Raw genomic sequence first — 13,960 nt, 5'->3', positions numbered from 1 at the left:
GAATTGAGTCGGGCCATTGAATTAGACAGGTGTAAGCGTACTGGACGATGAATAAAACACTGTGATGGAAACTGCTCATATAGTCTGCCTAATGCCTCCTGCAGGTTGCAGAAAGATGTCTCCTAGCAGGCAATTTGATTTTTTTCAACAAATTCCTTAGCCAAACAAGTATAATTTCCCTCAAAACTTGCTGTGAATTAATAAAAATGTCAGACTGGAGAATTGAGCTCACTGAATAAAAATGACTGTGTTGCTGAGAAGCTAAGTTTTATTGTTATTATAATAAATATAATTACAGGTAAATTGAGACCATTTTTGATCCATGACAAACATACATTTCCTGTGTGTATAGCACACAAATAATACACAATGTATTCCACACTTAACAAATGCTTTTTAAAACTTTGAAAGTTAATATATTAGCTTATTAAAATTTGAATATAATACATGTTTTTGGTCACAAACTCTGAGTTTCTTCTCACGGCCCACAAGACAGTCAGCTCCATATCACTATTTTCCTTGTCTACAGCAGTGATATACACACACTTTAAAATAAGACTGTATTGTATATAACTGTGTGATGTCATGAGCCTACATTACCAAAAATATATATAAAAGTACATATAAAGAATATGTAATTATGCCTTGACTCTATCCATAAATGACTTGAAGCAGGTAATATATTTGCTTTTAAATGCTATTTACAACATGGACTCTTGAATGATATGTGAATTTGAAAATGAAAAACATATTTTCCAGACTCAAAATGTTGATGTCCTAATGTTATTTATTTAAAAAACTGATTTCCAAGTGGGCAACCCTACCTTAGAAAAAGTCAGATTCAAGGGTTGTACCATAAAATTTCCCATAGTCATTGTGAATGCTATAAAAAAGATGGTACTTGGATTTTTTTCTACACTGACTACAATCCAAGTTATTAAAGTTTAAAACTATATGAAAGCCTTTATGAGGATCCTGAATTGTATTTCCCATTAAAGAAAAGAAATGGCTCAGTGAGTCATGTCTCTAGGTTTCTGTAGAAGAAAAAGCAGAAGGCCGTTGTCAGTTATCTTGAAAGTTAAAACTCAGCACTTAATGTGAATTTAGATGAGTTTAGGAGAGGAGTTTTACGGGCTTCTGTTCCTCTGAGCATCCTGAGGGCAGTGAGAACAGAAGACTTCTGATCTTCCAAACAAAAATCATTATCAAATGGATTTATTAAAGAGCTATGCAGAACAAACTGCAGTCATATGTGTGTAGCTATAGTTGGCTTCCATGGGAATTATCAGTGGCTCTAACGCAGGGCACTTTCAGTTGATTCAGAGTAAAACAATATAAGGCTTGTAACACGTGTACAGAAAACTAAAATCAATGTGAAGAATCTCTGTGCGAGTTCTTTATTTTGTTTGCTTGTAAAACTGATGTACTTTGTTTCTTTTTTAACACTCCATTTAAAAACTCCAGCATTTTCATATAAAAGAAAAAGAGAAATTATAGGCTCTTGGCAAATACCTGTGAACAAAAGAATGAAGAAAAGTGATGGGGCCATTTCTGCAGTAGCTTTCCATCAGAGATAATATCTTATCTTGAAGCTAGTGCACCTATTTTTAAAGTTCATTTAATTCCTTACACACTCATGATTTATTTGCATATTGACATAAAAGCTGCCTTCATCATCCATGCCATTATCAATCAGACAAAAAAAATCCATCAAGCACCCACAGGATGCAGAGATCTGTCTTTGAAATGGTGGCATGGTGTTAATCTGTCCTAAAACTAGGAATAAGTTTTTTGAAAGAAGCTATAGTACATTGAGGGATTCCCTGTGGCTCAGTGGTAAAGAATCTGCCTGCCAACACAGGAGACGAGGGTTTGATCCCTGGGTCAAGGAGATCCCCTGGAGAAGGAAATGGCAACCCACTTCAATATCCATGGACAGAGGAGTCTGGTGGGTTGCAGTCCATGGGGTCACCAAAAGAGTCAGACATGAGTCAGCGACTAAACAACAACAATACCTTGGGAAAGAAGTATTATGATTTTTCTGGGAGGGAAAGTTGCTAAATACTGCAAAATCCTCAGAGAAGCTACAAAATCACCTCTGAAGGTTTTAAGCAACAATTCCCTGAAGCTAGAAGTTATGGGACCAGCAATGTAAAAATTTCACAGTTCTAACATACATCTATCTATGACTGTGAAGATGTGCCTCAGATTTATACATCTAATTGGGTTTAATCTTGAAGATACAAAATGAGAAAATCTATAATGTGTTTTCAAATAATCTGAAATAGCAATCCTATGACAGTTACCAAACTACCACAGTTTTAAACACCACGGCTTGCAGGACTTCACAATACAATCATCTCCAAATACGTCATCAAAAACTCTGGGCAGCAGCTTCTTTCATAAATTCCTCGAGGACAGCTACCACATTTTTGGCTTCAGGCATTTCTTCGTGTTCCACTTTAACAATCTTCAAAAGGATATCTCCACTACCACAGTTCTTTAGGAACATGTAACATTTAAACAAAGCATAATGATTCATTTCTGCCTGCCGGATAAATCTCTTCAAATTATTTGTGTCTTGTATGGCCTAGAAAAAGATTACCCAGTTAACTATGTGTTCAGTGAGATAATAATGAAGCTTGAAAAAGATCTCCTATCCAGCTGAGAACTCAACTATATGTGAATGAAATGTTTGCCTTTTATTTCAAATATTTTAATTGCTAATATGCTTTGCCCTTGATACAACAAAATCTTTGACATAAAGTAAAAATACAAATCTCCTAAATAAGGTGACAACATGCCTCCCCAACAAAATTCTGAACTTTTAGGCATGGAACTATGTTTTTTGTGCTTCCCAACTAAGATATGCCGTAAATTATAAGACGGATGTCCCTAAAATATAAGCAAGCATTCAATTCAATTTATTGGAAATGCAATGATACATACACAGAGGCCACTGAAAACTATAAATACCTTTGGAAGATTCTAGCTCTTGTTTGTTTTTCAAAAATTAGAACATCATTTTAATTATTATGAATAAGGCTTACAGTGCAAAAACACAGAATAAGCAAATTTGTGGTTAAAACTTGGACTTTACTTGACAATTCATCAAAAAATATAAAGATAGTGTTTATATATAAAGAATGACAGGTAATACCTTTCATTAGTATTGCCTTTACTATTTCTAATGTCACTATATCATAGTGGATACATCTGCTCCATCAAAATGTCTTTCTGTTTATTTGCTAATACTAAACGAACATGAAAAAATGTTCAGCCTGAATAATAATTAAAGACAGATTTGAATAGCTATGGAGTGCCAACATTAAAGTAATAAAAATAAATAAGACTGATAAAAAACTGTTATATTAGGTTCTGCATAGAAAACCCATACACATTGCTGAACATTCTGTAATTTGTTCCTATTTTTTTTGAACTGCAAGCTGGCAATTTGTAATAGAAACCAAAACATTAAAACCCTTGACTTGGTAATCCCACTTTTGGGAATATACATTAAGGTAATAATCCAAATGAAAAAAATACCATCCAGCAATGCTCCTTCTGGACATCTCTCTGAAGAAAACCAAAGCACCTACTCAGAAAGATATCTGCAGTGCCATGTTCCCTGAAGCATCACCAACAACAGCCAAGACATGGAAACAACCCAAGTGTCAACTGATGGGTGAATGGACAAACTGTGGTATATACACACAATGGAATACCACTCAGCCAGTAAACAGAAGAATGAGATCTGCCAACAAGGGCTTCATGCTAAGCGAAACAGGTTCTACAGAGAAAGACATCTACATGTGGAATCCAAATATATATATATTTTTATATAAATATATAAAAAACAACTCATGGACTCAGAGTACAGAGGCAGCAGATAGGGAGTGGGAGAAATGGGTGGACTGTTTTGGTTTTGGTTGAAACAAATTGAAATTTTTACATACAAATAAAAATAGTGATATACCAGTGTCACCTGTCAGGCTGGCAAAGACGAAAAGTTTAGATACCCGGTGGTGTCTGGGTTTGGGGAAACTGGCACTTTCAATGCTATTGGTATAAATGGAAATTGAGGATTATAGTTTTGAAAGTGTTCTAGTTAACAGACATTATAGCTGTGAAGCAGATTTGTTTCCTGGTCACTGGTACTAACTAAACTTTGTGACAAAGATTATATGTGGCACTTGGCACACAGCCAATTAGTTACCTTTAGTTTAAAGTTCTCCAGGACTTGTCGAAAAAGAAAAGGGTTACCTCCTTCAGCACCATTCATAAAAGCCTGCATCCAATCCTCACAAAACCGGTTGCTCCCTATAAAATATTTTAGAAAAATGAATAAAAGTAACATCACAAGACATTTATTCTTCCTTTCTATTTTCTTTTTTAAATTGAGGTATAATTGAACCATGTAACATTATATAAATTTCAAGTGCACAGCACAAGGATTCAATATTCGTATACATCACAATATTCTTTCCTCATTTATAAAAACACTTATAGTGAATTATTTAAGGCTTCTATATTGGTCTAAAAAAACCTTAACTCACCACCTGGCTAAGAAATACCAAACTGGTCGAAGCTCCCACATGCATCTTCCTAGCTGCATCCCCCTATTTTCCCATCAGAAAGGATTATCATGCCCATGTCTTTCTTTAAACCTTTGCCACATACTTTATCTCTAAGCCCTATATAGTGTAAAAAAATTTGCATGTTAAAACTGTACTTTTCTTTAACAGCTCTTTCACTATATAGTATGTTTGGATGCTATACGGAGAGATATAGCTCTACTTCACTCGCTGTCACGGCTGTATAGTATTCTACTGTATGAGTATAACAGCTTAGCAGTTCTCCTGTTGACAGACACTTGAGTTGCTTTCAGTTCTTTCCTTGCAAACAGTGCCCTTATGAACGTCTTGTATTTGTCTCCTTGTGTACATACATAAGAGTTTCTCTATATACCTAGGAGTAGAATTGCTAGGCATGTCATGATTTCCATGTTTCTAGAAATGCTCTTGTTTTTGGCGATTTGGGGATAAACATGTAAAACTGCACAGGGCAGGGAGGATAACTTTGCGTCATTTGTTGTCCGTGTGAAAACAGTGATTGACAAGGCTGTTCCCAGGGTTGTGGCTCACCTGCATTGTGGAACTGAGGCTGGGAGCTGCTGCAGTCGATGATCACAGACTTCTGCTGCTCCTCCGTCATGGCCATGCACAAGGATGTCATGGTGCCTTCGTGAATAAGGCCTTGGAGACTAGCCACGCTCAGAAACCTGCCACACATACAATCTTTTTCCACAAAGTATATTACAGGATGGGAGGGAGAAAGCAAATTCATTCTGCATTCCGTGGTGGGGGAGTTCAAAACAGAAATATCAGACTGGCTGAGAAAAAGGTGCTCTCTTTGCAAAACTGTTCTTTACCTGTGAATGTCTCTCTTTGTTTTTTCATCTGATCCTTTAACCTCAACAGGAGTATAACTCAGAGCCTATGAGAGAAAAATAACGCCCAGTTGATACACGTATGCCAATTTTCCTTGCAGAGCAGCTAGTGACTAAATGTCGCCTCCCCCAACAACCACCGCACCAGACCATGTTTGCTGGACACCGCCCCGGAGCTCTCCAGAGCTGTGTTCAGCTGCTCACTGATGGTCGGGAACCTAGCCTTACTACCTGGGCTTGAGGGGCTGTCCAGGCTCAGCTGCATCCACCCACCACATGAAAAATGAAAAACCTGGCCACTTACTCAAGCCTTCCCCACTGTCCAGATATTCTATTAAATATTTTATTTGGGCATTTTTATATAGTTAAAAATTACTTTGGATTTCCATTTTCCTCTTCAAATTGTTTTAGAAATCACATGTCTCCCACATCACTTCAAAAAGTAATTATTTTAGAGAATTCCCTGGTAGTCTAGTGGTTAGGATTCAACACTTTGACTGCTGTGGCCCGGGTTCAATACCTGGTTAGGGAACTGAGTTTCTGTAAGCCGTATGGCACAGCCAAAAAGAAAAAGTGATTAAAATGTTTTATTGTATTAGAAGATAGTATTCGCAACTCTACCTTCGTAGTGTAACTTTCTGGATCTGTGTAAACAGAGTGCGGTGTATCCTTATTGCAAGCATAGTCTGAATGAATATTCAGAGGGCAGGTGGAAGTAATAAGTAATGTTCAGAGAAAATAAGTATGTCTTTAAGTAAACCAAACTACGCCAAAGTGATCCTCAATGAAGGAAATACCTTCGTTTGGGCAATACTTACAGCATGTAGCAGAAAGGTGAGCTTCTCCTGAAAGAGATGGACCACCCTTTGGATGGGGCAAACAACATCTGCAAACCAGCTGCTCAGGTAAGACTGGATGTGGTTCTCCCCACCACTTTCCTAGATTAAGAGAGAATGTCATTTGCTTTGATCTAAGCCTTCACCTTAATTAATACACTTAACATTTTCTTCATGATACTCTTGGCAGTGAAAAGAAATGGGGACCAACACCTCCTTCTTTTTTAAGCTAATGCCACCAATTAAAACAAAAGGAATTGTAGGAATTTCCTGGCAGTTCAGTGGTTAGGACTCTGCCCTTCATTGCCAGGCACCTGGGTTCAATCCCTGGTTGGGGAACTAAGATCCCACAAGCAGAGAGGTATAGCCAAAAAACAAAAAAAGGAATTGTGATATAACTTTGCTGGGCTTGTTAGGCAGAGAGGGGATTAATTCAGTACTGCATTTAAAAAAAAAACACACTAAAACATGCATTATATAAAATGAAGAAACTAAAAAAATAAAAAATAAAATGAAGAAACTGACTTAATAGGGTTCTATGCTATTTCTTCACTGAAAGGAGTTAGGGCATTTACATGTCCATCTCCTCCCACTGTGCTGTGAACTCCCAGAGATACTCTCTTAATAATCCTTATCTCCAAAAATTAATGAATAAAACTCTTTAAGGGGAGGAAAAAAAATCCTCATCTCCCCAAGCATCTGGTACAGTTTCCGAAACATCCATGGATGAGCTTATAAAGGGCCTGTTGAATGACTGAAGGAACGCAGACAGCTCACTAACATTTGAAAGCGAACAGGGAAGGACAGAGGTCAACACATCAAAGTGCTCAAGCCCACTCCGGTGTGGTCGGACACACTGCCAGGAGCTCATCCAGCTTCCCTGGCTCTGCTGCTCCCTAGGGACTGGTGGGAGCACCCCATCCTGGGAGAGCGGCTACCCTAGACTTGCTTGTATCCCTGGCTCACTCCGATGCTGTCATTCCCCTCTGTACTGCCTTGTAAGCACAGGCATGACAAGGAAAAGGAATTATTACCACCTGTAATGGGTAGAAAATTTATGAGTTATACTTAACTCCAACAAACCAAACGCACAGTATTTAAAAGGTATGGATAAAGGAATCAATATGGATGTATCTAATTCACAAAAGATCGATTAATGAATAACAGGATGTTTCTAAACATCTTTGAGGTTGAGTTCAAGGACAGTCATCCCGTTGCACAGCATGTCTCTGGTGCCAGCGGCTTCATAAGCCATTAGTTCTGTCCAGAGTATAAATCCTATGTCTAGAAATCAGGAAAGCAGCATCTTCTTCCTTGATTGGCATGTGACCGTATACCTTTGAACTTAATGGATTGAATTTTTCATAGATACAAAACATCACAAGCAGTCTTGTGAAACTTAGAGCACTGTGTCCCTTGCTCCTCTTAACAGCACTTTCCTACTAGCCCACAAAGTAGCACATTTTCAGAATTTAAGTGTCTGTGCCCACCTGGATGCTTTGATAAGAACAGCAGTCACATAATGTTAGTCATTTGGGTCTTTAAAAATATTAATGCAATTGTCTTACCTCACAGTTCATGTTATTTTTCAGCCCTTGAATGTATTTGTCCAATTCAAGCCTGAAAGTATGTTCTTAAGGAAGTGATAAAGGATGAATCAAGACAGGGTTTTATCTCTCAATGGATAATAGGAAAATCTCTTAAATATCTGTTGGTTAAAACAAGCCACGATATGGGAATTTCTTGGCAGACCAGTGGTTAGTACTCCATGCTCTCACCACCTAAGAGCTCAGTTTCAATCCCTGGTTGGGGAACCAAGATCACACAAGCCGAGTGGCCAAAAATAAATAAATTCATGATAAAAACAAGTGAAGACAAACTGGTTGTATGAAGGTATGAGATTGAAGTTAATGCATAAGAGGTAGAAAGGCTTTTCGGGGGTTGGTAGTGATAATCCTCCACTTGCCTGCCAGCATTTCCTTCCTGATATCCTCAGAGACCAAAGAAAGGATATAGCTCAAGTCCTTTTTCAGACCCTCCTAAAAAACAGACCACATACTCTGAAGACTTCTGCTCAGAGTCCGTTGATGCTGTTTGGGGAAGCAGTTTTTCTTGCTGGAAAAGGCAGTAATAACAACCGACTCGGTAACCTGGAATTCTAGAAAAGAAAGAAAAAGCTAAAATGCATTCTTTTGACAACTCATGTATGTTGTTTTGTAGGCTTCTCTGAGTGCTGGTCATCCTGATCTGGCAATATCGTTAGACTGCTCTGTAATTTAGAGCTTCCCAGACTTCTCCTTGGTTTACTGGTAACAACAGACGAAAGTGAACCTTCATCGTAATGGGCTTTAGCTAAAGCAGCACCTAACAAACACAGAATTTCTTTGAATTCTTCTGTCTTATGTGAAAAATTCATACAAATTCCACTCTTGTTCACGGTTTACCCATGTTTACATGGTTTATCTGTGTTTTCCCTCCCATAAACATACACGAATCACTGAAGCTCCAGGAGGATGTGAAGTGTTGACCCTGTGGTCTTACCTTTGGGATGTGGCCTCATACTCCTGAAGGGACTCAATGCCAATATCATGGTCTGAAGTGAACTACAATCAAGGGGTGTAATGGAAAGATGGCTGGAATTCAACCAAGGACACCTATATTTAAGCCTGAATTCCATCAATGTGACTGGCCTTAGGAACTTAACTTCTCTGAGTTTATTTCCTCATCTGAAATAGGAAGTAAGAGTATATGCTTTATCACCCCTTTGTAAGGAGAATGGCATTGAAGCTTGTGAAAGCCCTTTACAACTGTACAGTGTACAATTTCAGTTTTGGTAATGAGCTCATTTCTCCCAAGTACAAGACTAAATATGTACCCTTAGGAGGAAGGGTCTCTGCCATTCAGTTAATTTCATTCCTCAAAAGTGTGTGTGTGTGTGTGTGTGTGTGTGTGTGAGGCCCACGGCTCAGCTGCCAGGAAACAAAGATGAACTTTGCAGGTCTACCCAGAGTTGATCTTTTGGAGTTTCTCATCGCTTCCCATATTTAGCTCAGAAATAAAACCTCAGGACACAGCACATTTTACACTTACCTCAGCTCTACAGCTGCAACATTACCCAGCCCTTCAAAGACTGCTCCCTTAGAAAGACGCTTCGCGATGAAACTGCGTAGCTCTGGCTCCACTTCAGATGGTAGATTAGTATCCACTAAGGAGAGGCTTGACAAATGAAAGACACATGTTCCTTAGCAGTGGACTCTGCATTTATACCCAGTAAGTCAGACAGGACATTGCTAAAAGCCCTCACTAAGGACTCGGCAGAGCTTTCTGTTTGGGTCCTGTTGGTGAGGCTTCTAGGGATGTATGTCACCAAGTACGATCTGCCTCATCTGTTTAAAGTAGTCCTACCTTTCTAGCTCATTTTCTTTAGTATTATGACTCCACTGGGACCCCTCAAACCCACTGACCTTACCTCTTTTTCACAGTAACCTCAAGTTTCTCATCCTCACCTCCCCTCTCCTTACCCAGCTTAAATTCCACGGCCAGTCATTACGATCACCGCCCCGCATACATTCTCATTCAACCCCTTTGTTTTCGCCTCCTGGTATTTGCTTAGCAAAGCTTCAGCCCTGCTTAGTCCAGTTCTCTACCTAGTCTGCACCTGCCCCTGTGCAGCTGAATGTGGCTGGACAAAAGCCCACCACCACAGTGGCTAGTCTCATTTGAAATCAATGACCACCAGCCACCAGCGGGCCCTGACCGCTGCCCAGCTCTCATGCCATCTCCTGGTCCACTCACATCTTCTACTATTTCATGCCTCCTCTTCTTCCCTCAAACCTCCAACTACCCACTGCCCATGAATAAACACACCAGCTCAGTGATTTTTTATGACCTAGACACACACATTTCAGTTTGGTTGAGATTAGAATATAAACAGAAACTATAATTTGAATATGTAAGAAGATTTTCCATCACCAAACTTCCCAACAGAGAATATGAACCCAATATGCCTCACATCTTTGGTTCCACATTAAGGAAAATTTCAAACACTGAAAAGTAGAAAGAATAATATAACGAACCTACATGTACCAACCAACCTACATGACCAACGTAGGTATAGGACCTACGTATAGCACTGGGAACTCAATACTCTGTAATGGCCTATATGGGAAAAGAATCTAAAACAGAGTGGATGTACGTATATGCAAAACTGAGTCACTTCGCTGTACACCTGAAACCAACACAACATTGTAAGTCAATTATATTCCAATAAAAATTATAAAACATTTTATTTTCATCTGTACTCCCATGTTGTCCATACCCTCCACCTCCCAGACTTATTTTGGACTTTTTTGTTTTTACACTTTTGATTTTGTATTGGGGTATAGCCGATTAACAAACAACACTGTGATAGCTTCAGGTCAATAGCAAAGGGACTCAGCCATACACACACATGTATCCATTCTCCCCCAAACTCCCTTCCTGTCCAGGCTGCCACATAACATTAAGCAGAGTTCCATGTCCTCTACAGTAGGTCCTTGTCGGTTAAACATTTTAAATATAGCAGTGATTACATGTCCATCCCAAACTCCCTAATTATCCCTTCCCCCAGTCCTTCCCTTCTGGCGAACCATAAGTTTGTTCTCTTAAGTCCCATACTTATTTTGAAGCAAGTTCCAGGCATCATATTATTTCATCCCTAAACTTCTCATTACATATCTCTAAAAAATGAGGATTTAAAAAATATATATGTATGTATCTATAACCACAATACTGTTACAGCACCTGAAAAATTTCTTAAATCATCCATCATCCAGCCTCTCGGTGAACATAATATTTTTGTACTATATCCTACTTTGCATCAAGTGTTGAGGTTCATTCATTCCTTCCCTTAGTAAATATATATTAAACATCGACCCTATGCCAAGTACCTACCACTCAAGGTTCTAGGCACGGAGACATCAATGAACAAAAGAGACAGCAATCACTGCTGGCTTGGAGTTGACACTGCAGTATGCAGCAGCAGAGCTATGAAAGGGTATTCAATGGGGGGGGGGGGGTAGGGAGAGGAGGATTTTAAATTTTTTTTTTAAATTTTTTGATACTCATATGATATTGAATATTTACTGGAGTTCCAATCAAGAAGCTCAGAATAACTGTCTGCCTAATCAACATGGTGCTAATCACCACGGTATGTGGCTCTGCCCCAGCCTTGAATAAATGAATAAAGGACAATAAGATGAGGTTCCTAGGGGTGAAGGGGGCTTGATGGTTTCGTTAGGGAAAGCTGAGGGCAGATAAGGTACCCACTGACATCTGCATGCCAGAGATGCCCTTAGGAGAAAAGCACATACACGGCTTAAGGCCAAGCTGTTTTTACCTGAAATCATCACCAGAGGGACTTTCTGCATTTGTGCCACCTGGGCTTCCATCATCGCTGTCCGCTCGCTGCTGTGCCAATCTGCTCGCCACAAAACCAATTCAGTTATGAACTATGGGCTCTAAGTCAAGTGGAGTATGCCCTCCCTCCCCCAGCAAGCAAGGAAGGGGGCAAACAGACCACTAAAACTGCTGCAAGGTAGAAATACTTGAACCCCGTCCTCCTCCGCCTAGCTTCAATGACAGGGAAACCCCACAAAACAGCGCTGACAGGAGCCCCTTCTCTCTCCAGGCCACTTAAAGGGTAGAGGAAAGCCTAAATTAAATATCCAGAAATGTCAAGGAAATTTTCTCTTAAATGCACACTTTACAGGGAATTCCCGGGTGGTCCAAGTAGGACTCGGCACTTCCACTGCGGGGGGAACCAAGATCCCACAAGCAGCCCCAACAAAAACAAAAAGACTTTACAGGGCCAAAAGAGCCCCAGGAAGTCGGCTCTGGAGGAGGGAGAAGAGGCAGCAAGGACAGACGGTAACCAGAAGGTGGGGGGAGGGAAGAGGGGTGGGGACGGAGGAAAGCGGGGAGACAATGACAGGAAGTAAAGGGGGGATGGGGATTGACTTTATTGAGCGTGCAAGGCACTGCGCTAAACAAAAGCAGAGGTGACAGGAAGGGGCTAAGAAGATGTCAAGGACACAGCGCTGAGGCATGGGAGGACCAGGCGCAAAAGTCCAGGATTGGGGGCCGGGAAGTATGGCGTGAGGCGAGGAGGGCCCTGAGGGCCAGAGACCTTGGCTGGGAGGGGAGAAGACTGCGTTTGGGAGCCGCCAAGCTGCGGAACCCGGAGTGGGCTGCGGGGCCGGGCGGCGGGGCCGGGGCGGGGCCACAAGGGCGGCCGGGCGCTGCACCTGCTTCCGCGGTAGCTGTAGAGACAGTAGTGGCTGCTGGGCTCCTCGGCGGAGCCGCCCTCTTCGCTGCTCTCTAGCTCCTTTTCATCCCCATCCAGCGATTCCTGCAAGGAGGGGAGCATCGCGGCGGCCTCTGAGCGGCCGTGCGTCCCCGCCAAACCGCTCCCCCGGTACCGTACAGTCCTCTATGGCCGGGCTCGTCCGGCTCCCGGCCCTCGCGCATCTGCGTTCCGCTGGTTTCCCGGGCTCTCAGTCGAGAAAGCTGGAATGCCCCCTGATTTTTCTGTCTTCTTTTTCTCACATCATTCAGGTCTGTGCAGAAACGTCACTTCCTCAGAGACAACTTCTTAACTGCCCTATGCAAAACATCCCCCTGGCACCTCCACTGCTGTCGCATCAGTCTCTAACCTATCCCCTTGTATTGCTTAATTCTTCATCCCAGTTATCACCCCGACAAGATGTGTTTACTGTCTCTGCTACTAGAATGCCATCTTGTTCACTGCTATACCCTCTGTCCTAGCCCGTGCCCTATGCGGCTCAAAAACTGCCGAATTAGTTTTAAGATTTTGTCACGTCAGAAAAAAGAAAAGATTTTTGTAACGCCTAGGCATCTTTTTCTTGCACGTTTTACCTTATCACCGTATTAAAGATAATAAAGTACACCTACATCCCATAACTTTATATAGAAAAATGGTAGTTAACATTTATTAAGCATTTTCTGTGTGAGGACTTTTCTAAGTGCTTTACAAATACTTATTCATTTAATTCTCACAACCCCATGAGGTAGATATTATTATTATCCCATTTGACAGAAGAGTAAGCCAAGGCTAGAATTACTTGACTTGTCCACTGGAAAATAAGGTTGTACGTGGCAGTGCTCAGTCATATCCCACGCTTTGTCACCCTGTGGACTGTTGCCCGCCAGGCTCCTCTGTCCATGGAGTTTTCTAGGCAAGAACACTGGAGTAGTTGTCATTTTCTACTCCAGGGGGATCTTCCTGACCCAGGGATGGAACTCGCATCTCTTGCATCTCCTATATTGGCAGGCAGATTCTTTACTACTGGAACACTTGGGAAGCCCTAATAAGTGGCAGAGTGGCTTTCAAACCCACTGACTCAAGAACTCAAGACCACAAAATTAAAGATGACTTGACCTAAATTTATGTCTTAAAGCCATTTATTTGGACAGTTCATCTCAGGGTTTTTTTGTTGTTTTCACTTCTTTAGATCTTTAATTTCTTACAACAATATTTTGGTTTTTCAGAGTATAAGTTCTGAATGTTTGTTAAATTTTTATTCTTTTTGATGCTATTATAAATGAAATTTTCTTAAATTCTTTTTCAGATTGCTGTTGCTTGTGTATAGAAGTACAATTGATTCTTGTATATTGA

General features: G+C 40.6%; 1 protein-coding gene and 1 non-coding gene across 3 annotated transcripts; one reads left to right on the top strand and one right to left on the bottom strand.

Annotated features, from left to right (window-relative positions):
- Positions 1-242: 242 nt before the first annotated feature.
- Positions 243-12,716, bottom strand: C19H17orf75 (chromosome 19 C17orf75 homolog). 2 transcript variants are annotated; one of them, XM_024980652.2, is made up of 10 exons: positions 12,570-12,716; positions 11,663-11,743; positions 9,376-9,501; positions 8,300-8,443; positions 7,854-7,911; positions 6,268-6,387; positions 5,432-5,496; positions 5,145-5,281; positions 4,217-4,320; positions 243-2,590 (listed from the first exon to the last, which is right to left on the bottom strand). In XM_024980652.2, exons 1-10 carry the CDS (start codon positions 12,689-12,691, stop codon positions 2,375-2,377), a joined length of 1,173 nt encoding a protein of 390 aa, XP_024836420.1. In that variant the 5' UTR covers positions 12,692-12,716; the 3' UTR covers positions 243-2,374. The 2 variants fall into 2 exon arrangements, with proteins under 2 accessions (XP_024836420.1, XP_024836421.1); XM_024980653.2 differs by having other exon boundaries at positions 243-1,512.
- Positions 5,910-5,981, top strand: TRNAQ-UUG (transfer RNA glutamine (anticodon UUG)). Its single transcript has one exon. It is a non-coding gene; the product is annotated as a tRNA-Gln (tRNA).
- Positions 12,717-13,960: the final 1,244 nt, after the last annotated feature.

This window comes from Bos taurus, chromosome 19 (assembly GCF_002263795.3).
Source record: "Bos taurus isolate L1 Dominette 01449 registration number 42190680 breed Hereford chromosome 19, ARS-UCD2.0, whole genome shotgun sequence".
Lineage (NCBI taxonomy): Eukaryota > Metazoa > Chordata > Mammalia > Artiodactyla > Bovidae > Bos > Bos taurus.
This window is presented reverse-complemented; position numbering and strand designations above follow the sequence as displayed.

Bases quoted from the DNA above. Each gene is read 5' to 3' on its own strand.
- C19H17orf75 (XM_024980652.2), bottom strand. From the start codon at position 12,691: ATGCTCCCCTCCTTGCAGGAATCGCTGGATGGGGATGAAAAGGAGCTA. The intron at 6,388-7,853 runs GTAAGACAATTG...CTCTTAATCTAG, and splicing joins AAAATAACATGAACTGTGAG to GAAAGTGGTGGGGAGAACCA. The intron at 5,497-6,267 runs GTAAGTATTGCC...TTTCTCTCATAG, and splicing joins TCACCTTTCTGCTACATGCT to GCTCTGAGTTATACTCCTGT.